Source organism: Nomascus leucogenys, chromosome 4 (assembly GCF_006542625.1).
Source record: "Nomascus leucogenys isolate Asia chromosome 4, Asia_NLE_v1, whole genome shotgun sequence".
In the NCBI taxonomy this organism is placed as follows: Eukaryota; Metazoa; Chordata; class Mammalia; order Primates; family Hylobatidae; genus Nomascus; species Nomascus leucogenys.
Window position 1 is genome coordinate 9839669 of NC_044384.1, and position 26429 is coordinate 9866097.

General features: G+C 34.5%; 1 protein-coding gene across 1 annotated transcript in view; it reads left to right on the forward strand.

The window, feature by feature from the left end:
• Positions 1-26429, forward strand: part of RTTN (rotatin) — a 211170-nt gene that overhangs the window by 124200 nt on the left and 60541 nt on the right. The window contains exons 31-35 of the mRNA XM_030810284.1: positions 970-1128; positions 2382-2453; positions 16294-16483; positions 17863-17951; positions 25851-25944. Coding sequence (XP_030666144.1) covers positions 970-1128; positions 2382-2453; positions 16294-16483; positions 17863-17951; positions 25851-25944 — 604 coding nt within the window. The remainder of the gene's footprint in view (positions 1-969; positions 1129-2381; positions 2454-16293; positions 16484-17862; positions 17952-25850; positions 25945-26429) is intronic.

A 26429-nucleotide genomic window follows, 5' to 3' on the forward strand; every position in this document is an offset into this window, starting at 1 on the left:
GTATAGATTGAAAATATAAAAGAGAAAATGTTATAGCATCTATTACCTTCAGAAGAGTGGAAAATTATTGGAGAGGCTTAGCCGTTTTGAAACAGTTGAAAAGGATCTGGAAATTATAGACGTGCAACATTTCAGTCTCATGTAATGAAATTAAATTAAATGCAAAAAATTGCATTTGCATTACAATACACAATTTTGTATTATTTCTTTCCAGTTTTAGCCAGTTGTTTACTTTTTTCAAGCAAAATATGCTATTATAATAAAATCTTACTTATAGAAATATTTGAAATACATTTTTTAGTCACATTGAACTTGGACTTACTACATGACCATTTTATGACTGCATTTTTTAAAAACTTTATAGCTGTCATTGAAACTATATTTTTGGGTTAGAATTCAGAAATTTACCAAAACGTGTGGCTTGAACAGCAGTGGTTCGACAGCAAGCATATTATACCACATCAATCTTATTTGGAAACATTTTTCTCTCGAAATAACTTTTGAGGAAAATACAAAATGCCTTGTAAAATGATAATTGCCTCTTTGTTTTCAAGTTTTAAGAAAGTTAAAATCATTTATTTGGAAGAAACACTAAAAAATTAAGAAAGGTAGAGCAAAGAATAGCTACCTTTTTTAAGAATGAAGAATAAATTGAAATTGTGTTCATAAAAGGTATGTGCCCTATGCTTTCCCTAGAAAAAGGCTTGCAAACTATAATTTTTATGTATCTTTTTATACCCAGTTTTACTTTGCTTTGAAATTTGCTTATATTTAATTTTTCCTATATTATTGCTTTCTTGAATCATGGAATGGAGGATACTGTCTTCTATAGATGTCTCTTATAATTTAGGATCGTAAAACCAATGGCGTATTTTTTTAAAGTATGATATTTATGTACCAGAAAAACTAAGAATTCATGTTAGGAAAAAGGCTTATTTGATTCAACAACTTTCTCTTTAATTTGAACAGGTGAGATTCACTTCACTGGGATTAGGATCAGCACTGACCACCCTTGAAACTGGCTGTGTGGCCTTAGCAAACAGTTGTCAGAACATTTCCGGTGGGCTCTGGGGAACTGTGGTGAACATTCTTCTGGACCAGTCAGAATGTAGTATGGTACGCCGGGAGGTATGTCTGTCTTTTCTCCTTTTTTCCGTAGAAATTCTTTGTGATAGTATCCGTAAGTGATACTTGACTCTCGCTCAACATGATGGACTGACCACTGACCATGATCTCTCCTGCCTGTGAAAACCCAAACAAAATGACAGTAGAGGATTTAAAAGGTATTCATGCACAGGAAAAACTGGAGTCCTTCCTTCCGATAAGATAAAATCAGAATATACTATATTTTAATGTGAACTTTTTTTATTATGCATTGACAAGTAATTCACAGGAAAAATTACTTTTATATTATCTCAGCATTTATGGGTCTCTGATATTTATGAAGCTTTAGTATAGATAAAAGGCTGTCAAAATAACTCTTCGTAGTATTTATCATGTAATATGAGAGGGAAGAATAAACCCCATTTTAATTCTTTCTGAATAGCTTGTGGTTTTTTTATTGCTGCTTTTATTAAAGTAATGCTTCACTTAAATGGTTTTAAAACAATAATCAAATTGTACTTAGAGACTTATGAAGAAAAACAGCAGCTCCTGGGTCCACCATTAGCAGTCGCCAGTTCCAAGCTCAAAAGGCTAGTTTTGTTGCTATTTGCCTTCATGTTTTTAAGTAGTGATGTTTATATTTATGGCTGCTTCTTGATTTATCAACTTTAAAGCTTTTCCATTACTTCTAGTTATCATGGTTGGAAATGTCAGTTTCTTAGAATCCTCTTGTTAATCCTGTCATTCTCCCATTATGGTTATATCATCTTTCGTTAAGCAGACAATCAATGCTCCTATTTGTATGATTATTTAATTTGATCATCTTCAGGATCTAGTCAGTCAAGTTGGACATTTGTGGTTTGTATTTCTAGTTAGCAAGTTTTTATTGAAAGGAGTCTGTATAAGAGAAGGGAGAAAGCAGGGCAGAGGGTGTGTGTGTGTGTGTGTGTAATCTGAAAGGGGATAGTAGAAACCTAAAATTATATTTCTTAAATGCTACCAGAATTGTCTATGTTATACAAATCATTTTTTAATAAAGCTGAATTCTGAAATAGGAAAAGATATATTTCCTGATGAAATAATTTCATATACTGTTAGGTCATTACCTAACAAGGTCATCACCTAACAAGAAATACAGTTTGACAATTCTCATAATGACCTCTCAGCATTTGCAGTTGACCAGAGATATGTCTTTTGCTATTACATTACAATATATCGGTTATTTCAGAGATGACAACAAGATGGCAGTATTGACCTTTTTTTTTTTACATTTTCAGGCAGCATTTATTCTTCAGAATCTCCTTGTAATTCCAATGCCTACAGAAATTATAAAGGATTATACTTGGCAGGTGGGTGATTTTAAACAATTATCAACCTAGTAGATATTTCAAATTAATTGGTGATAAATTTTCTGTATAAGTAGTATATTTCATTATTGATGAAACTATATACAAGACAACAAGGGTCTCTTAAAATAGAATGTAGAATTTTTTCTTATGCTGACCATACTTAAAAATTCTTCTCTGTAGTGTTCAAAATAATTTAAAACAAATAATATTAGTTAACATATGTTTACTATATTTTAGGCACCCTTCTAGAAATGTAAGACATAGTAACTTGTATAATTGTTTGAATTGTGAACTGCTACTATCCTCATTTTCTAAGCTTAGGAACTTTTGCATAGAGAGTTTAAATAGTTTGTCCTAAATCACACAGCTAGTCAATGGTATGCCTTTGCTTTGAGTCTAGGCAGTCTCTTACCCACTTCACTATATTACTTCTCTAATTTAGTAATAATAAACAAATTTGTAGATAGTTAAATATGTGTTGATGTTAACATCTTTTTTTCCTTTTCTAGGTTAGTGCACAGTGCGGGTTATAGTTTATCTTGCTTTGGTTTCTGTTGGGTTAACTTTCTGTTTCATGTTCTGAATATCACGTCAGTAAATAGTTACCTAACATATTTATAGCTTACATTAAAAAAAATTCTAGTTTCATGGGATACATGTACATGTTTGTTACATAAGTATATTGCGTAATGGTGGGGATTGGGGTTCTCGTGTACTCATTACCCAAATATTGAACATTGTACCCAGTTAGGTAATTTATAACCTCAGCCACCTCCCCCACTCCCTCCTTGGGAGTCGCAGTGTCTGTTATTTCTATCTTTATGTCCATGTGTGTTCATTGGTTAGCTCCCACTTATATGTGAGAACATGCAATATTTGATTTTCTATTTTTGAGTTAGTTTACTTAGGATAATGGCCTCCACCTCCATCCGTGTTGCTGCAGTTTTAGGTAATTTGGAAGACACAAAAGTACACTTACTGGGGAGATAAGATGTGCTGTTTCTGTCCTTTTACCTATCCTTACATTTTCACCTTATAGGGATATATTTATCATATTGCTACACCTCACTCCTCAGAATCCTGTATAAATCTAAGGTTTATTTTTAAGTTTTAATTAGACTATACCCTTAGAGGAGTTAGTGAAACAAGCTAAACTGTAGCAAGGTCAAGTTTCCTCACATGACCCGAAGCATGAATCCAGGTGGTTGTCGAGGCCCAGGTAGCATTTAACTCTTGGAAGACTTACCTCTCCAAACTTTACAAACCCAGGGTAACCCTACCAGTCATTGTAAATCCCAGGCTTGTAATTTGCTCGTAATTTCTTTAACATTGCCTTCTGATAATGGCTGCTTATCTACTATCCATGCTGTAATAAAACCAAGAGACAAAACTGGAGGGAATATGCAGGATTAATAGTTATATTAATAGTGTAGTAGTTTTGGTACCTGTTATCCGGAGACTACATTTTAAAACATGTTGTTTTTGGCTCAAATACAAATCGTCTCTACTCCCATTGTTAAACTAGTGACCCATGTACATGGATATACTTGGTGATGTACTACCAGTGAGTTTTTAATTATTGAAATAAGTATAAAGGCAGAGTATATTAAAGTTACATTAAAGTTCCTGAGACATTATGTTATAATACAGAACCATATGTAGCTGTTCATATTTTTCTCTTGGAAATTAAATAGTAAAGTTCCTGTTTGTTGCTGGTGGCATGCTTACTGCAGTTTGTTGGTTTTGTTATTCTCCAGTCTTCATCATGGAAATCATTTTCTACTAAAAAGTGGAAAATAGTGATTTAAGTTAGCTTTTGGAGTTTTGGCCTTGCTAAGTTGGCCAAAATAAAAAAAGTTGGAGAGCCACTGCTGTCCCAAACAATACTTGATTACAACTTTTGCTAGTCGTTTTTTTTTTTTCTTTTTTTTTTTTATTATTATACTTTAGGTTTTAGGTACACGTGCACAACATGCAGGTTTGTTACATATGTATCCATGTGCCATGTTGGTTTGCTGCACCCATTAACTCGTCATTTAGCATTAGGTATATCTCCTAATGCTGTCCCTCCCCCCTCCCCTCACCCCACAACAGACCCCGGAGTGTGATGTTCCCCTTCCTGTGTCCATGAGTTCTCATTGTTCAATTCCCACCTATGAGTGAGAACATGTGGTGTTTGGTTTTTTGTCCTTGCGATAGTTTACTGAGAATGATCGTTTCCAGTTTCATCCATGTCCCTACAAAGGACATGAACTCATCATTTTTTATGGCTGCATAGTATTCCATGGTGTATATGTGCCACATTTTCTTAATCCAGTCTATCGTTGTTGGACATTTGGGTTGGTTCCAACTCTTTGCTATTGTGAATAGTGCCACAGTAAATATACGTGTGCATGTGTCTTTATAGCAGCATGATTTATAGTCCTTTGGGTATATACCCAGTAATGGGATGGCTGGGTCAAATGGTATTTCTAGTTCTAAGTCCCTGAGGAATCGCCACACTGACTTCCACAATGGTTGAACGAGTTTACAGTCCCACCAACAGTGTAAAAGTGTTCCTATTTCTCCACATCCTCTCCAGCACCTGTTGTTTCCTGACTTTTTAATGATGGCCATTCTAACTGGTGTGAGATGGTATCTCATTGTTGTTTTGATTTGCATTTCTCTGATGGCCAGTGATGATGAGCATTTTTTCATGTGTTTTTTGGCTGCATAAATGTCTTCTTTTGAGAAGTGTCTGTTCATGTCCTTTGCCCACTTTTTGATGGGGTTGTTTGTTTTTTTCTTGTAAATTTGTTTGAGTTCATTGGAGATTCTGGATATTAGCCCTTTGTCAGATGAGTAGATTGCGAAAATTTTCTCCCAATTTGTAGGTTGCCTGTTCACTCTGATGGTAGTTTCTTTTGCTGTGCAGAAGCTCTTTAGTTTAATTAGATTCCATTTGTCAATTTTGGCTTTTGTTGCCATTGCTTTTGGTGTTTTAGACATGAAGTCCTTGCCCATGCCTATGTCCTTCTACCATCAGAGAATACTACAAACACCTCTACACAAATGAACTAGAAAATCTAGAAGAAATGGATAAATTCCTCGACAAATACACCCTCCCAAGACTAAACCAGGAAGAAGTTGAATCTCTGAATAGACCAATAACAGGCTCTGAAATTGTGGCAATAATCAATAGCTTACCCACCAAAAAGAGTCCAGGACCTGATGGATTCACGGCCGAATTCTACCAGAGGTACAAGGAGGAGCTGGTACCATTCCTTCTGAAACTATTCCAATCAATAGAAAAAGAGGGAATCCTCCCTAACACATTTTATGAGGCCAGCGTCGTCCTGATACCAAAGCCTGGCAGAGATACAACCAAAAAAGAGAATTTCAGACCAATATCCTTGATGAACATTGATGCAAAAATCCTCAATAAAATACTGGCAAACCGAATCCAGCAGCACATCAAAAAGCTTATACACCATGATCAAGTGGGCTTCATCCCTGGGATGCAAGGCTGGTTCAACATACGCAAATCAATAAATGTAATCCATCATATAAACAGAACCAAAGACAAAAACCACATGATTATCTCAATAGATGCAGAAAAGGCCTTTGACAAAATGCAACAGCCCTTCATGCTAAAAACGCTCAATAAATTAGGTATTGATGGGATGTATCTCAAAATAATAAGAACTATCTATGGCAAACCCACAGCCAATATCATACTGAATGTGCAAAAACTGGAAGCATTCCCTTTGAAAACTGGCACAAGACAAGGATGCCCTCTCTCACCACTCCTATTCAACATAGTGCTGGAAGTTCTGGCCAGGGCAATTAGGCAGGAGAAGGAAATAAAGGGTATTCACTTAGGAAAAGAGGAAGTCAAATTGTCCCTGTTTGCAGATGACATGATTGTATATCTAGAAAACCCCATTGTCTCAGCCCAAAATCTCCTTAAGCTGATTAGCAACTTCAGCAAAGTCTCAGGATACAAAATCAATGTACAAAAATCACGAGCATTCTTGTACACCAATCACAGACAAACAGAGAGCCAAATCATGAGTGAACTCCCATTCACAATTGCTTCAAAGAGAATAAAATACCTAGGATTCCAACTTACAAGGGATGTGAAGGACCTCTTCAAGGAGAACTACAAACCGCTGCTCAATGAAATAAAAGAGGATACAAACAAATGGAAGAACATTCCATGCTCATGGGTTGGAAGAATCAGTATCGTGAAAATGGCCATACTGCCCAAGGTAATTTATAGATTCAGTGCCATCCCCATCAAGCTACCAATGACTTTCTTCACAGAATTGGAAAAAACTACTTTAAAGTTCACATGGAACCAAAAAGGAGCCCGCATCGCCAAGTCAATCCTAAGCCAAAAGAACAAAGCTGGAGGCGTCACGCTACCTGACTTCAAACTATACTACAAGGCTACAGTAACCAAAACAGCATGGTATTGGTACCACAACAGAGACATGGATCCATGGAACAGAACAGAGCCCTCAGAAATGATGCCGCATATCTACAACTATCTGATCTTTGACAAACCTGACAAAAACAAGCAATGGGGAAAGGATTCCCTATTTAATAAATGGTGCTGGGAAAACTGGCTAGCCATATGTAGAAAGCTGAAACTGGATCCCTTCCTTACACCTTACACAAAAATTAATTCAAGATGGATTAAAGACTTACATGTTAGACCTAAAACTTTTGCTAGTCTTAAGAAAAATTAGAGAAATAAGGACAATCTTGTATGCTTTTTAATAAACTCAGATTTTCTTCCTCTCTTTTCAGTTTTTTTTTGGTTATTTTTGTTTGTTTAAGTGTTCTTCCTTGGCAGTGAAAATAGTTAACCCAGTATATCTGTCGTGCAATTTTAAGAAAGTTTAGTGGGGTCTGAATTCCAAAGTAGAAACAGCTGCTGCAAGAAGGAAACAAGATGGTTGTCTCTGGGTGCAGCTAGTGGGGCACGTGGTCCTTCGCAACCATGAAAAAGGGGCCACATAGCCAGTATTTTAAAATTCAAACAGTCTGGTAGAATTATGAATAATAATCTTATTCAACAAAATGTTTCATTTACTTATTTTAGTGTACCTTTCATAGTATTTTGCAGGATATAGCACGAAACAGCATGTTTAGGAGCCTTGTTAAAATTTTATTTTGATTGAAGTAAATATTTGATTTTTTTTTTTTTAGCAAAGAGAATTGCTTCTATTGCTTTCCACTTTGTTTTCCTGCCTGCAGTCTAAATTAATGCCCGCTAGTGCTTGTTTCATAGGCTTTCTGAAGCATTCTCTTTATAATTACTACTCCTTTTCCTCTCTTTCCCCTGCACAGTAGCATAAATTCCTACTTCATGTCATGATCTAGAATTGTACTTGTGAGTAGTAATAATACGCATATATAAATTATGAATAATATTATAGCCGAGTTTCCCTTTTATTGTTAGATGCCAGAAAGTAGAGCCCTTTTATCAATTGTGACTTTTTCTGTATGTACTTAAAAAAAAAAAAAGATGGGGTCTCACTGTGTTGTCCAGGCTGGCCTTGAATTCCTGGGCTCAAGCTATATGCTTGCCTCAGCCTCCTGAGTAGCTGGGACCGCAGGCACATTCTGCCACACCCAGCTTACCTTCTAAGCTTTATTCATGGTTGCACTTTTTTCATATCTCTGGCTTTTTTCTTTCTTTTATCCCTGGTATGCATTTACTATCATGTTACATTTACTTTTCCTTGTAATGGGCCTTAAATCTTTTCTCGGACAAGATAAAAGTAAATAATTTAAAACAATTTATTTTTTAAAGTATTAAATAATTTTACCAACCACTGCAATTCCCATTTTAATCTTCCTTTTAAAGACACCAACATTTAATGTCTTACCACTAAATTAGGTTATTTTCCATATTTGCATTATTTCTTGCCATTTAACTTAATCTTCCTATGTAGAATGTTTGTTTCTGACAGGGCTACATTTTTTGTATTTTTAAAAATATTTCTCCCAACCCCTACCACAGAGAAAGTAACTGCTGCATCTCTCTTGACTGATTCATTAAAATGTGCAAAACATTCGAGTTATCCTTTTGGTCTTAATATCATAAGTAAATAACAGTTAGAAATAAAGCCTTAATTTTCGTAGCGTAAGTCTCCTTTCATTTTTCCGTGGATGCAGAAGCATACTGGAAGTGGGGTGGTCACCAAGAGGAGAAGCAGATGAAGTATCTCGGCCTGTCTTCCCTTGGCATCCAGCACTCCTACCAGGGGCCTTGATACCAGGCCCCTGCTGGATATGAGAACCCAGTTCCTGCTGTGTCAGTCTTTGGTGTATCACAGCTCTTTTATATTCAGGACACTAAGTTTTCAGAGGGATATTTGTAAACATTGGTCTTGTTCTTGAGTCAAACTCAGCCTCATTCAAAGCTACATCCCAGCTGGGCATGGTGACTCATGCCTATAATCCCAACACTTGGGGAGGCTGAGGTGAGAGGATCATTTGAGCCTAGGAGTTTGAGACTAGCCTGGGCAACATAGTGAGACCCCATCTCTAAAAAAAATTTTAAAAATTGGCCTGGAATGGTGGCATGCACCTGTAGTCCCTCGCTACTCAGGAGACTGAGGCAGGAGGATTGCTTGAGCCCAGGAGTTTGAGGCCACAGTAAGCTATGATTGTGTCACTGTGCTGCAGCCTGGGTGACAGAACAAAACTCTGTCTCTAAAAACAAAAACCCTGCATACTACATTCTCTGCCAAGGAGAGAAAACAGAGCCAATATTCAGTTGACGCGAAACTGTATTGTGGCTCCCAACTGTCCAGTGTTTTTCAGACCAGTTTCCCACAGTCTGACTAGGAGTTAAGACTCCTGAATGTGGATGGTTTCATAACTGGGTTTAGTTTGAAGACTAGTGTCGCAAATCCGTATCCCTGAAACTTTAACAACCAATTTTAGAGTTGATTATAACAAGAAATCTATTGATTAGAGATGGATTATTGATGTAATTTGTCTCAGTTCATTTCTGTAAACATTTGTTGAGTGTCTAAATATTGGAGATTCACAGATAATCCAATTTAGTACTCTTGGGCTTATGGCCTACAGGGGATGACATGTACCCAGGAAACATTGTTATAATCATGTTATGTATGATGATGCATAATTTTAAAGTTCTTTCCACTCAAAAATGATCTCACATTTAAATGTAAAAGGTAATTTCATGCACTTAAATAACATAATGGGTTGTCAGTTTGTGATTTAAATAAACTTGTTCATGCTCTAGTTACTTTCCATGTTTGTGACAGGACTTTGAATCGGTACACAGACTTTTTAAACTTTATTTTGAAAAAAATTAAATTTATAGGAAATTTGTAGAAACAATACAATTTTTATATACTCTTCACCCAGATTCCCCAAATGTTATTTTACACATTTACTTCAGCTCTGTCTAGTGTCTTCTTTCTAAACTATTGGAGAGTTGTAGACATAATGCTTCTTTTCCTCTGAACACTTAAGTGTGGATTTCCTAAAAATAAAGATACCCTCTTACATAATCACAATAATAATTATCAAAATTAGGAGATTACTCAAGGTTTTTCAGTTGTCCCACTGCTGTTTTTAATAGAAAAACCAAAAGAAAAAAAATCCAATCCTGGATCCAAGATCCAGTTCAGGAATACACATTGCATATACTTGTCTTACATACATGCTTTCGTTCATCTGAAATAGTTTCAAAATTTTAAATATTTATGATCTTAACATTTTTGAAGAATGCAGGCTACTTATTTTTTGTAATATCCTTCAATTAGATTTGTCCTTTTCCCCAGGTTTAGATTTGAGTTACGCATTTTTGGCAGAAAAACCATAGAAGTGATGGGTTCTCAGTGCATCATGTCAAGAGATATTATATTGCTGTTTCCCATTGTTGGTGATATTAACTTTGATTACTTAGTAAATATAGAATCTGCCTGTTTTGTCCTTTGTAAAGTTACAGTTTTTTCTTTCGGAAGGAGGTGCTCTGAGACTGTAAATATCTGTTTCTCATCAAACTTTCCTTCACTAGTTTTTTGTTTTGTTTTGTTTTACTTTTTTTTTTCTCATAGGTTATTGGGGAACAGGTGGTGTTTGATTACATGAGTAAGTTCTTTAGTGGTGATTTGTGAGATTTTGGTGTACCCATTACCTGAGCAGTATACACTGCACACAGTTTGTATCTTTTATCCCTCACCCCTTCCCAGCCTTTTCCCTCAAGTCCCCAAAGTCCATTGTGTCATTCTTAAGCCCTTGCATCCTCATAGCATAGCTCCCACTTATGAGTGAGAATATATGATGTTTGGTTTTCCATTCCTGAGTTACTTCACTTAGAATAATAGTCTCCAATCTCATCCAGATCACTGCGAATACCATTAATTCATTCCTTTTTATGGCTGAGTAGTATTCCATCGTGTGTGTATCTCACACACACACACACACACACACACACACACCAGTTTATCCACTCATTGGTTGATGGGCATTTGAATTGGTTCTACATTTTTGCAATTGCAAATTGTGCTGCTATAAACGTGTGTGCAAGTGTCTTTTTTGTATAATGACTTCTTTTCCTCTGGGTAGATACCCAGTAGTGGGACTGCTGAATCCCACTGGTAGTTCTACTTTTAGTTCTTTAAGAAATCTCCACACTGTTTTCCTAGTTTTAAATTCCATTCATGATTCTTATCTGAAACAGTTATTACAGAATTGTTGCCAAATGATTTTCTAATTCCATCATTTCTTTCTATGTTTATTACATGCTACTGTAAGGAAGAACTTTTTGTTCTTCCTTGCTTATTTAGTGATTCACTTATTTACACCAGCATGGATTGAAGATTCTTAAGTTTGTTTAATGGGCTATAATCTGTTTCTATCATTGTTTGTTTCAATGTTCAAATCATTCTAGCTTTGTCCAGGGGAAATTTCTTCATGATGGTTCTTGTGTCTTTATCAATATTTGAGCCATTTCCTTACTTCTGGTACAGCAAAGTGTTCTAGACTGTCCCAGCTCCATCCTGGAATCAGATATTTGCTCCAAGGGCTCTGATTTCTTTTCATGGAGAATGGTATTTAGAAACCAAGATCTGCGTTCTAGATGTATTCATTGTTCCTGGGGTGTCGTTGCTTCTGTGTCCTGTCAGTGAACAAAGCTAGTAATTGTCTGTGTATATGTTTTAAATAGTCAACTCATTTATAGTTATATATTATTTTGATATTTGATATGATTAATATGTATTATTTTTATCTTTTAATATGTTTGTTATGAAGCATCATGAGTATTTCCAGAAGACAATGAGTACTTGGTAAACTGATATCATTGTAATGATATTCATATTTTACATGTAGTTTCGGATTTCTAATGTATTTAGGGTCTTTTTTTTACAGTCTTTGGATTATATTATAGCATTTTTGTTATATATGCCAATAATTCATTTTTCTCCTTGAAAATATTATATCTTCTTAAATGTTATTCTTACTTTGCTTCTAGTACCTTTTCAATTATAGCTAATGGGTATATTAGCACTGACACTAGGAGTATAATATGCATTTTAAAATTAATACTCTGATTTGCATTCTTGATAAAGATGTTTTCAAATTAATTGGAGCTTGAAATGACATAATTAATTTGCAGTTTTCTTTGTAAATGTATTTGTAATGGCATTCTGGTGATTTGAAGAGCTTTCTTACTTTCCTTCTCAGCTCTCTCTGGCAATTCAGCAGATGATCTGGCAGCCCCAGAACTCACCTGAGGGCAAGGCTAGTCACGATACAGATGTCTTGAGACAGAGCAATTAGACCTGATTGGGCTAATTTCCCCACTATGCTAAAAGATAACCCCATCAATTACTGGTGGATGTATGGAGGAGAGCCTAGTGTGTGCATGAAAGACTTCATTGTTCTGGCCCTTGAACCACTAGTTATCTGTGAAAGCCTGAGCCTGGCCATCTTTTGTGCATATCCTGGGCTTGGCTCCATTATAAAGCTCTCAATAAGTGTAGAGAATGGGGATTCAGGCTTAATGCTTAGTTAAATAAAAAATAAAATAATTTTTATGTAGTATGTGCGTATTTCAGATTACTTGGTTCTTTTGAGCAGTTCAAAAATATTTTGAATGCACTAATTGAACTTTTTAGAAGAAATTTTTTTTTCAAGTAATAAATATGTATAGTTAAAAAAGCTAATAGAGCTTATAGTGAAATTCACTATCCCTCTCCATTCACTGAGAAAGTTTTACCTCTGATTTTAATTCTTCAGGGAGTTACCACTGTATATCTAAATAGCATGTTTGCAATAATATATTTATTCATATACTACTTTAGTACCTAAGGATTTAGCTCATGTACACAATTTCCTGCAAATACCACAGTATCTCGTAGTACCATAGTGGTATTACTGCTCTTATTTCTCCACTGGTTACACTTGCTCTTCCTGGTTTTGTCACCCATGCATCATATCTTTTGACCCCAACCCATTTTGAGATGAATAAGACATGGCTGAGAGGTACCTGTCCTTTCTTCAGTCTTTCCTCTTCCATTTCTAATACTCATCTTTAATAATTTTATTTTTACTTTTGCTCTGTGAGCGTTGATTATGTTTACATTCTCATCTGCAGTCTCAATTTTATCTGTAGGTTGCTTCTAAAAGTTGAAAACTGTAACTCACTACAGAGACACTTAGTGGGCTGTGATTACACTTTCTTATCTCTGCTTCCAGGACCAACTCATCTAATACTCAGAGGAAAAGTTTTCTGGTATTTGTATGTATGTATACATGTATACGTGTGTGTGTATATATGTATATATAAAAATATAATTTAAAAATTCATTTGGGTGATTTATTTTCCCTTGAGGTTCCTGTTTGTTTTTTCTTATATTGTGGGTCCATATCATGTCTCATGTCTTAAGTTTTTCGAAGCTCTTACTCATCCTTTCTCTTCTGTTAGAATTTCTTTTCCTAGTCATAATTCTCGAAATGATTGTACTGCTACCTAGTAACAAGTGCATGAGAGATAAATATCACAAGTTCTTGCATATTTGAAAATGTCTTTAAATTGCCCTGGATTGATAGTGTGGTTAGTTACCATATGTTTGGTGAAAATTGTTCCTCCCAAGAATTTTGCTTCACTGTATTCTAGCATCCAGTGCTACTGATGAGAAGTTGAATTTTCATCTGACTCTTTTTACTTCTTTTATGGCTGATGTTTTCTTTCATTATCATCTCTTTGTCCTCAATGTTTTAGAATTTTTTTTTATTAGGTATCTTTTTTTCCATTTTTCTTGCTTGACATTTGTTAAGCTCCTTAATTTGAAGATTTGGATCTTCTATTTTTCTTTGGCTCTGACAAATCTTTTCCTATTTATTTCTTTTAAGATGAATTTTCCTTTTTTTGTGTTATATTTTATCTTTCCAGAAATTGTAAGTCCCTTATTAGCCCTCTTGAATTTATTTTCTGTTATTTCCTTTTTTATTTCCGTATCTTAAACCTTTTTGCACTATTTTCTATGATACTAAATTTTTTGTTCATAAGCTAAATTAGCTTCTTCAATCTTGGTAGGCTGAATAATTTTTACCATGATTTATAAACAGGGGAAAGATAGAACAGATTCTAAACTTTATTAGATAGATTTAGTTATAAATTTGTGTCTCTTATTATGACTTTCTTTGTTACCTATATTTTCTAAGTCTGTGTTTATATTAATAGGAACTGGAAAATGAATTTTTAATTTATTGAAGGGAAAATGTGATTGAACTAAGTTCTTTATCACTGTGACAATTTTACATATTTAGAGAATAATTGCAAGAGTTCTAATATCATATTTACACATATAACTTCTCACTTCTAAAATACTTAAAAACTAAAGAAATGTTAGATTTTAGAAGACAGTGGGTTTGTAACTCTTGTCTCCCTAACAGTTGGTATAGCCATCAGCCTCAGTAGGCCTTGAACAGAATAAAGAAGCAGCAGATTTAAGAGCTCTCAAAGAGCTGTAAATGTCGTTTTGTTCTGTTTTCAAGATTTATACAGTTTACATTCTCTTCTCTATTTTCATTAAACTTCTGTGAATTTTGGGTTGTGGTAACTGATAGAGGAAGCATTCATGTAGACATAATTTTGCAAAAATATGAAAAATTGGGTAATTTTATATAATCTGTATGGCAAAATATTTTTAAGTTGTTCTTTGTATCATTATAAAATATAATTTGAAAAACAGTTTTTGTACAACTTTGATTAATCACTTTTGATTTATTGAATTTTTTAGATGGAGTGAAGTTAGTAAACCCCCTACAATTCTTGTCTTATTTGTTAATTCCTTCCCTGTATTATTATAATGAGGACTCTAATTTGTGATATTAAGCAGTTTATTGCAAATCTCTTGGGTGTTTGGCATGTTTTGTACATTTAAGTATGTTATAACTTGCTTAAAAGATAGAATTTCTTGAAGCTGTGAATGTTAAGATTGACTCTGTGATTTTGGGTGAATACTTCATTCTATATAATAAAATAAGGTAATGTATTAAAGGGCGCCAGTACCTGTAGCATATGCCTTGGTTAATAAACAGGAGCCACATAACCCCATTCACTTTGTATTTCTCTCTATTTTACCTGATTCTTCTAGACCTCTACATTTAAAATAACGACAGTGACCACCATGTGCTGGCTATTCATTACAGTAGTCTTATTTCTTATGTAAATTGCTCTGTTTAGGACGAGTAAGCGCCCAGTGTTGGTAGATTTGTTACAACACAGCAATAACAACTTCATAGTCATAAAAGACATTGAATATTGAAGAGGTTTCATTATAATGATGTATATAAATGTCCTTAAAAAGAAGTGTTAATAGAAATAACCTTGTTAGTGTAATTATGCCTTTAACTTGTGAATTCCTTTGTCTTCCTGAAGAGTAAGTTAAAATATCCATCTTCTCTTGGTGATGGAGAGGGTGAGAGAAGAGACACACACACAAATCTTATGGTTAAAGGTCAACTTGGAATATGTTTCGAACATATCTTTCCTGTTGGCTCTTAGATTTCTGTTTGCTATCTTTTATTTTTCTCTTATGGCCTGTTTTAAAATCTTAACTTTATTATCATTTCCCAGAAAGTAGAAATATTTATAAACTAACGATAGGATTATTTGCAAACTTCAAACCAATCCTCATTGCTTGCTTTTTGCTATTAGATATTCCAGGAAAAGTAGTAAGTGACAATGCAAAAAATAGGGAAAAATGCAAAGAGAAAAATTGTGTAATAGCAGATTCTTTTCAGCCTCCTGGTGGCAGTTCATGTGTGTGTATGTGTACGTGTGTTTTTTATTCCTTGTCAGGATTAATTCAGTGGGAAGTAATGTGACAGATTTTGCCATACGGATATTAATGGACCTTTTCATTTTACCTGGGTTAGGGATAGGTATAAAAAATAATCCTGAACATAATATATGGACCACCTTATTTCATATATTTTAACACCTATTATTGTACTATTATATGTAGGTTTAAAAATACTGCTTTTATTGTGTTTTTGGCTCAAGTATATGATTTCTTGGTTAAAGCTGATCATTCCGTAGAAACATTTTAAATGAAATGGCCCCTCAGGAGAAAGATGAGCTTTGTCCCTTCACGGAGGTGTTTAGGCAGCAAAGACCTAGAGTATTATGGAATAATTTGTCCTAGGTCAGGCTGCTATAACTGTGTAAGGACAAAAGCAGAGTGGAAGGAGATGGGAGCATCTGGGGCCCATTTGTTTCCTTGAGAGGAGACAATGGATCTTTTTAAGGAAATTGTTGGATAAATCAGTGTTTCCTTCTTTTCCTCTTTTCCTACAGGGTCCCTGTGTCCATGATGAGGACTCTGGCCTATCACTCATTGGAAAACCTGCCCTTCAGGCTCTTTTATATCACTGCCATTTTTATGAACATTTGAATCAGATGGTAAAACATTGTTACCTAGGATGGTGTATGTTTGATTTGAATTTTTCTGCTTTTGATAGAAATTCAGAAAGCAATGATTTAAATGGTAAGTACAACATCTTTATATTTTTATTTTTGTAATATGTAACTTTTAAAAACTGTTAAAAATACATATATTTGTTTCAAAAATTTGAAAAATGAAAGTATACAGGGAAAACATGCATTTCCAGTTCCACCACCCAGAGAGATATATTTTCTTCCAGTCTTCTTTCTCTGTATAGCCTTTGTTTGTTTTATGTAATTATGTTCATATCTTGTGTACATTTGTGTATTTCCTTCTTTCACTAAATATTCTGCAAGCATTTTTGTATGTTATAAATTCTTCATGGAAATTATTTTTGACATCTTATTAATATTTTATAAGTTATGCCCATCAGTACAATTTTATAGTTTCTTTCTCTATTAACATCTCAAACTTTTTTGGAACTTTCACTTCTAAGCAATGTACAGTTTTTTTATCCTTCTTATGAATGAGACCTTTTCCCACTATATTTTCTAATTCATTTTGCTCATGTATCAAAAAGTTATTTATTTTAGTATGTTACTTATTTGTCACAATATTTTCCTGAAACCTTTTTATTCCTTTTGTTTGTAGGTTCTCATAGATTTGCTAAGTATAAGATCTGAGCACATGAAAATAATTATATCTTGTAATAAATAGTAATTTAATAATATAAATAGCTTTTATTTTTAAATTCATTTTTATAATAATTTTTTAGAATCTTGCCATAGTTTCAAACTTACAGAAAAGCTTCAGGAATAGTACAAAAAAATTCTCAAATGTTAACATTTTACTGTATTTACATCTTACCACATGTGTGTGTATGTGTATATAAATAAATGGATATGTATGACCTATATATATTCTTTCTGAGCCATTTAAGAGTTAAGTTGAAGACATGAAGTTCCTTTATCCCCAAATTATTAAGTGTGAATGTGTGATTCACTTTTCTGTTTACTTCTTGGAGGAATCAACAAAATGAGATTTGATGAAGTTTGAACATTTTAAATATCCCTATTAGAAAAGTGACTCACTTAATTGTTTACATTTCTCTGGATCAGTTACTCAGAGCATGGCCCTTAAACTCAGAGCATGGCCCTTAAACTAACAGCATTGGCATCTTCTGTGAACTTGTTAGAAGTGAACACTCAGGGCTTCCACTCTGACCTGGGGTATTGGAGCCTCTGGGGCTGGGGCTGAAGCAGCTGCTTTAGCAAGCTCTCAGTGATTCTTATACACATTAAAAAAAACTCTTTCCTTAGATTTTTTTTTTTTTTAAATAATGGTCTATCTCAGAAGCCAGATCCATATAAGTTTTTTTCTTTCTTTAGTTTTAAATTGGTTTCCTGTAATGAGTACCCTTTTAGTTAATTGTTAGAGTTCGTAGGAGGGTGTCCATGTTAACAGTTTTCTCGTTGTTGCAGGTTTAGATGACTCATTCAAGTTTTGGAGGGCTCCATCTAGGATAAGTCAGGATCGAGATCCAAGTTCTCTCTCCACCTCAGAAACAACGGTACTTGCAAAGAATGCATGAGTCCTTCATTTTGAATCTCTGAAAAAATTTGAATTTGCATAGTGGGAGAGTTAAGAATACAAAGTGTAAGGTTATAACAGCTATGATTTATTCTAAGTGCTGTCTGCAGAATTTTGCTAAATTATTGTATTCAACCTGCACATCAGTTGTACATTACAGATACTTATCTTGCTTTTCTGTGTGCACAAGCCACTCTGAAGTAAAGTAACTTTGTGGTCACTAGTGCTATAGGTAGCAGAACTGGAGTTTGAACTAGGGTGTGCCTTGCTACGGTATAGCTACACCGAATATCCCTTTAGTTGAGAATTTTCAACCTCTCTCCTACCTTTTTTGAAAGTACAAAAGTGTAAAAATATGTTTATCACTAGTATTAGAAGAGAACAAATCCTACGTGATTAAAAATGGTTGATTACCCTGAAATTGTGCTTAAGGGCAGGGCAATATGAAGAACATTCAAATGATTCTAGTGTGGTGCTGACAACTTTAAACACACTTCTAAATACTTGCATCACATAGAAGTTTATCTGGAATACCTGAAATTTATATATGCCTGTCTGCATGCCTTCTTTGCTTCCCCTTTCATTCATGCATTAGTTGCTTTTTTTGCAGAAAAGTTTGAAACACTGAGTATTTATAAGGAATGATTGATACTAGGTTTCAGTTATTTACAAACATGCAGAATCATTTTTTCTCAACTGGGAAACGTTACTTTTAATTTTAAAGGGTTTTTGGAATAATTACTGTGTTATACAACACATCAGGAAGGCAAAGATTTGATACACCTGTTTCCAGGAACAAAAATAATATGAGAATAATAATTATTATACAGACATTATAATGTAAAGATTATGTTTAATCTATCTCCTAGTTTGTCAAAAGACTGATACGTTTTGCTACAGTTTTAAGTCTTTTTTTCCCTAGATTCAAGAGAAGTATTTGTGTTTAGTGCTACATTGGATCTTCATATGGAAAAGTAAGAGTTTCCACTAGATGTCATGCTTTCCTTTCCAAGGTGGAGATAGTGTGTACCTTTGTCTCAACAAGAGCAGTAATATGATAAATGCCGAAGTGAATTGTCTTAATTGGTTACTTAGTTCACAGAAGGACAGCATGAATGTGTGCTTAAAAGTAAATTTTGTTTGGTTAGCCTATTTGTCAAAAGGGCTCTAGACTAGCCTTGAAATCTTTGTACATATTTTAGTTTTTTTGCTTTTAATAGGTACTCAGTAAATAATAATTGCACTAATTAACTTTGAGTTATCTTAGCTATTTCGTGGTGAGCACTCAAGTCGTATTTATCCTATACAAGAAAACCTAAATACAAAAAGCAAAAGCATATCAACCTTTTGAATTTCTCTATAATAATATATAAATCTTACAGGTTAGAATACTAGATTTTCTGAGAAAATTTGGAAATTCTTATTGTAGTCATTATTAAAGAAAGAAGCACCCCGATTAAAGTGAAGATCTTTAACTTGTTTGTGTTTGGATATAACACAGACTTATACCAATGGAATCTTTTCAGTTTTTTTTAAAGAATTTTGTAATATGTGTAAAATTTATTTCTTATTATTTTCTCTAAAGGCTAGTGTATTCTGTTAGAATTTTCACAGAGTTTACTTTTTACTTTTTTGGGAGGTTTCCAAACAGAATTTTTAGAATGGGACTTTTATTTACAAAAATAGTTTTAGTACACTAATTCTACTAGTTATATTTTCTTTACCGTACCCAAGATGATGTGTATCTTTGTCCCAGCAGGAAAAAAATCTGGAGAGTGTTTTCCTTCTGCCAGTATTACTTTAAACCAAAGCTGTCAGTACTTAGACCAAGTCATACTTTCTTATGTGTAAGAAAATGTTGAAGTTACAAATTGAGGTATAAGTTGAGTGGATGTAAATCTTTTTTTTTTTTTTTTTTTTTTTGAGAAGGAGTCTCGCTCTTTCACCCAGGCTGGAGTGCAGTGGCGTGATCTTGGCTCACTGCAGGCTCCGTCCCCAGGGGTTCACGCCATTCTCCTGCCTCAGCCTCCCGCGTAGCTGGGACTACAGGCGCCCGCCACCTCGCCCGGCTAATTTTTTCTATTTTTAGTAGAGACGGGATTTCACCATGTTAGCCAGGATGGTCTCGATCTCCTGACCTCGTGATCTGCCCATCTCAGCCTCCCAAAGTGCTCGGATTACAGGCGTGAGCCACTGCGCCTCGCCGAGTGGATGTAAATCTTATTAATCAGCTTATCTGCTTATTTATATCTTTGTTTTGTTTATCTCAGAATTGAGAAAAAATGCAATCTTTTATTGGTTGGTTGGCTGGTTTTTCTATTTTGTCTTTCCAAGGAAAGCATCATCTTTTGATTTGGGTCATGTCATCCAGCATGTTCTTCTGGGTCACTATCCATTTTTTGCTGTTAATGCCAAGTTAGGGACTTTCCTGCTGTTACCTAATGTATATTAGTTCAGTTGTTTGGCAAGCATTGTAAGGATTGTTGGGTCCTGTATGTTTGATAAACTGTAGATAGAGTAAGCAGAGTGTCACTGTTAGCTTTGGGGCATCGCCCTTGTAAATGCTTCCTCAGGAGTGGCCTCTATCAAACTCGATATTCTCCTCCTCCGGGGTAGGAGGATGCAGCCATTAGGTGTAGTTTTTCTTCTCGAAGTCACGTTTATATCCAAGATGGATAGCTGTTTGTGCCTCTTACACACCTGTGTGCAGCAACAGCTTTATGACCAAAATTCGGTCTCTTCTGTTGTTCCTGAGCAGAACTATGTCTGTATTTTTTTAAATTTATCAGTTGTCAAAATAAAACGTGGGAAATGTAATTCCTTTCCTTTTGAGCCTTTCTTTGTGAGCTATGTGATATTTTCAAACTTTTTCTGGAGCACGGATTTAAAGTAAACTGATTTTAGTTTTTCTAAACATTTAAAGAGAATTTTTACACTTCATAGTCTTAAAAAAACTGAAAAGCATTGTTACTATTTTGCAAAAGAGGAAATTAGGGCATGGAGTAAGGTCCCACTCCGCGAAGTGGATGCTTGTTCAAGTTCCTAGTGTGGTAACTGGTAGACCATTCTTTTGAGTCCAGAAGTATGTTTGCTTCTTCCTTCACTCTAGGGCCAGATGTGATTGATCCCATAAAAGATGGTGTAGTCAAGGGGCAGTGAGGTTTCTTTAAAAGGAATGATGAAATGAAAAGTGATTTTGTGTAGGGCGTGGCAACTGAAATTGGCTTTAAAATATTATCCCCTTCTCTTTTATATGCGTACACACATTTGCAAGGGACTGAAAAGATTCAAATATTCCTTAGGATTCAGTGACCACTTAACAAATGACAAAAGTCTACTTGAGAACATAAAGCATACTTAGACTTTCTAACTAAATATGAAGTTGTGTTATACTGAAGGCATTAACATTCAGAAAATGCAAGAGGCTGTTTGGAGTGGAATGTGGGACGGAAAGCTAAAGTTTGATGACCTGACTAATCAGATAGGAGTTAGTTAAGAAAGCTGTGTCAGCTTTTGGATTTGAAGAGGTAAGATATAATAGCTATAAAGATAAAGATGTAAGGATATTTCAGCGGCATGGAATGGCATGAAACATTACAACTGATATGAGAGAAACAATGTATTGACATTCATTTGATGGTAGTTAAAATTGTTTTATAGAAGGAAGAGTGGACGGAGGACAATTTAAGCAGGGATGGATCCAAGAGGCTTTCTAAAAGAAAAATAGTTTTTACATAGGCGTCACTGATAGGACATAAAAATATCTCCAGCGTGGTGACCCCAGGAAAACTTGAGGAGGTGGCAGTTTGTGTGATGGTGGAAAGAGAAAGAAAATGTTATACTCTGTTTAAATAAATTTCAGCTACTTGTGGATTATCCAGAGTCTAACAACCTTGTATATTTAGTTAGGAGGAAAATACAAGTGAGACAAGCTCTTGGAAATTTGTGCTCTTAGATTACACACAGGACGGCATAGGAACTGTGACTATGTTGTGGTGATAGTCTGTCTCTTTAAGTGATCCTTTAGTTAGACATGCAAGAATCGTCTATCATCTTCTGCTCATTCCTTCAGAGGAATTTTCTGAGCTTGCTTTTTTTACGTATATTGTACATAATGCATTTGAATTATGAATCTATTAGTTGAAATAATTTAAATTTCTTGTTATAATTTGGTTAGAATTAATGATTACAAATTGAGAAGCATGCCAAAGCTTTCCTGCTCTTGGGCATATAGAGAAAGGTATTATTTATTAAAATGAACACATGGAACTTAGAATCTCTTAGAAACCCTTCATATCTTATATTTCTCCATGTTTTCAAAACGTGGCTGGACTTGTACTTTATTTTTTTCACACTACAATCCTTATTTTCTCCCTTTGTACCTTTTTAAAAACAATTAAATAAACTTTTTTGGCACCAGTACTGCTCTTGAGGGAAGATGATGAAACTATTATTAGATCATTTTGGCAAATACAGTATTCAAGTTCTGAATTAACTTTCAAAAGGAGTTAAAGTGTCTTACTTGTTTCTGTAAGACAGATACAAAGAAAATCATTTTTGTACATTGATGCATTTTTGCTTGTATGACAGAAATTGTTTTTTACACTCCAATTCTACTTGGATATGGCAAATGACTTTGCTATTTTCAGTGATTTCAAAGGGACTTTCTTAATTTTAGCTGCTTATTTTACACTGAAGCATAATTTAGAAACCTTTAGTTACCAAATCTGCTTACAAACACATTGAAGAACAATTTTTTTTCAGTTTTTATAAGCAAGATTTGAGTCCATTTTATTTTTTATTTTCCCCTAGTTTTGAGCTAAAATGACAAAACTGTATATATTTGAGATATACAGTGAGATTACTTGATATATGTATATGTGATGAAATGATTACTACAGTCAAATTAGTTAACACATCTGTCACCTTAGAGTTAACCTTTTTTTTTTGTTTGTTTTTTTGTGGTGAGAACACTTAAGGTCTACTCTCTTAAGAAATTTCAAGTAGACTGTGCAGTGTTATTAACCATATTCACCATGCTACACATTAGATCCCCAGAACATACTCATCTTATCTGAAAGTTTGCACTCTGACCAAACATCTCCCCTTTTCCCCAGCTCCTATCCCCTAGCAACATCCATTACACTAATCTGAGTCTGTTTTAGGACAGTACCTTTAAGTAGCGTCAACCTGCTCTAAAAAGCTTGTATTGTCTTTTGTAATATCGGTAAAGTGATAAGTCTAGAAATATATTCAAATTCAGATTTTTTTTGTCTTATTGAGGGATTATAAATTGAAGATCTCAGGATATGTCATGTGGCAGATGTGAAAGCGAGGGAAAAGTCTAGATTGTGATTTTGCACTTAGCCTATTCTAATGAATTGAGCAAGTGATAGATACAAGAATTAGACTCTCGCTGTTGTAAGAGGACAACCCTAGTTATCCTACTTACTGTGAGGTAGAAAGCAGCGAGAAGCTTGACAGGAAGGGATGACTTAAGCAGACTAAGTTTGCTCTTAAACTAAGCCAATTCCTTCTCCTTCACCTGGGATGGGGCAGGTGAAGTTAGTCTAGCTGAAGTTCCACGGGGACACAGGGGGATCTGGGAGAAAGAAGCAAGCCTGTCAAACAAGGCCAGCTAGCTTTCTCAAGAGGTACGTCTGAGGACTGCCTCTGATTTTAACGCATTTATGCTGTCATGAATGCAGTTCTGGACTGAGAATCCTAATTACTCTCAACTTGGACAAATCCCTTGTGGTCCTTTTCTCTAAATGAGGACGTGGACTAGGTCAGGCTTTTTCTACCTATAGCTTCATAGGCTCGTACTGCACCTTCCATAGCTAATACTTGAATGCCAAAATTGTCTAGTTATTACTTGGATTTTAAGGTGAAAAGTAACATATTTACATATCGATGTACTTTATCAAATGTAACCAAATACTATCTATTGGAGATTATATCTAAACAAGCAAAGATTTGAGCATAGAACTGGGACAATTTGCTTTAATACTATTTTGCTTTTAGTTATTAAAATAGCAATATGTTAATTTAGCACACTTAAAAAATAGAGGCTAGTAGAAATATAAATCATCCATAATCAATTTTAAAGCGCCATATAAAGCAATCATTGTGTTTCCCCAACCACATGGGGTAAGTTACAATACAATAAGGTACTTTCTAAAAGCATCTTTTCTAAACTTGTGTATCCCTTCTGTGGACTAGACTAAGGAAAGTCACATCTTTACTAATGCCTGACCTTTGTCATGAATCACAACTTTGCTTTCTTCTAATGAGCCAGGAATTTAGTGGGCCCTTGTAAGCTTTCTTTTCCCACACTGATCGTTGAAACCACAAACCAAGTACCTACTTCTATTTATATCACTAATAAGGCCTTCTTAAGTCTTTATCAATTGGAAGAATGTTCAGTGAAATGATAAAGGATTTCAGCATCATTAACCCGTTAACTTTTCTTTTACAACCAAAAGAGTTGTGGCAGGAGCCAGATATATTAGCTTGTGCATAGTTTGTGATATCAGTCTTGGCATAGGATTATTTTCTTCACAGAACTATAAATGTTGTCTTGTTATCTGTTGACAGGAACATTTTTTCACATACCTCTCATTGCCAATTGTAGGCAAATATATTTTTAAAAATAAACAAGCTTTAGGTTATTTTTACCTAGTATCTGGATCTAATATTACATAAAATAAGGCACTTAATGTTTATTTATGATTAACTTATTTAGACTGAACTTTTTTCCAGATTTACATTTTAGATTACTTTATGTGCTTAGCTTACATTTTTTAGCTGCAGCTTTCTCACTTACTTCTTGGCATCATGACTGTTAATGTGGTGAAAGATGGTTAAGGGCTCAAGTTAAAAGGGGGATTTAAAAAACTGTATATTCCATTTTTAGTAATTTCTTCAAATTTATATTCTGTTTACTATTAGAAACTGCAAATGAAAATAGCCTTAGTTTTTGCTTTCATTTCATCATGGTAATTCTAAGGTACTCTACTTTAAGTGTTAAGATATATACACAATCAATGTACAAATACTGTGAGCTACATAGGATCTGAGTCTGGAATGATGGTTTATAACTTCTATGGATAGCTAATGTTGTGTTGCGTGTACTGATATGGAGGCTACCCAGGTATGGGCACTTCATGTTACTTCACAGAAGAGAAATTGATGGTAAGGAAAAGAGTTATCTGACTTCACCACGTGTTTTTCACCTAAGAAGTGCCAAACACATCACTTTGTGCTTTTTCAGTCTTAGAAGGTCGCTCTGCTCGTTATAAAACTGTAGGTGAAATTGTACTTGCTTTCCACAGATTTTGTTATGTTTAATGTTGTATTCTGAAGCAATCTCAGCATATTGGCACAGTTTTTTAGTGTTCTTCCTTGATAGGAGGTGAGGTAGAGAAAAATCTTTTAATACTTCTAATTTTTTAGGCACTATTAAAATTTATGTGTGCCATTTGGAACATTAAAAATATCTTTATTATGAACCAAGGAATGCAAAAATCACAATGAATTATAGTTAAGGTGGTATATTTTAGCCTTTGTAACATTTGGGCAATGAGGGAATTGGCCTTATGGGAACCTTAAACTCCTAAATGGGCCTCAAGTCAATACTGCTCCTTTGAGTTACTGATTTATGTAAATGATAACAATTCCCAATTCCTTTAAGAAGAAGTGGAAATGCCATTTAAAAAAACTGCTGTAACTCCCAAGATATGGAATCTTTTCTAGTTATCCTAACTAGTATAATTTTGTTTTAAACCTTCTTGTTTAAGGATATCTTGTGTGTATGTTGCCTGTGTTTCATTTTCCGTACTGTAACATTAATAAGTAAAATAATTTACTGATTTCATAGGTGGCACCTTCATTGGAGAGTACTGAATTTCAGCCACTTGTGCAGTCAACAACACTTCTACCTGAAGCCTCCCATGACCAGTTTGTGGCTCAAGGTATCCTTTTAGTGAAGACATTCTACCTTCAAAAAGAAAAATGACAAGTTGGTCCAGACAGATATTTTGAAAGTAAATGTCTAAAGAATAAAATTTTAATGAAATAAGTTATAGACCATTATGAAATACATTTAGAACCAATATATCAGAAATTAATAAAATAAATGCTCTTAACTAATAAATGGAATTTGGCTCTCAAATAAATAGTCCAATTCCTGTATGGCTCCTTATTAGGCACTCATAGGTATTTGACATTTGAATTTGGGAACTGATGGGTATAACTTAACTTTATTTTTTCCCTTCTTTTGAGAAAACACTTTGCTACAAGTAATCCACTTGAAAGTAAAGCGATTCTGGTCTTAAGTATTTTCTAAGGCTGTGCTTCCATTTAAAGGCACATAAAATGTGTCGAGTCTTTATTTTATTAGAAATGCACAATACACAACTTGGGACTAATTTTTATTAATGACAATATATAAATTTTG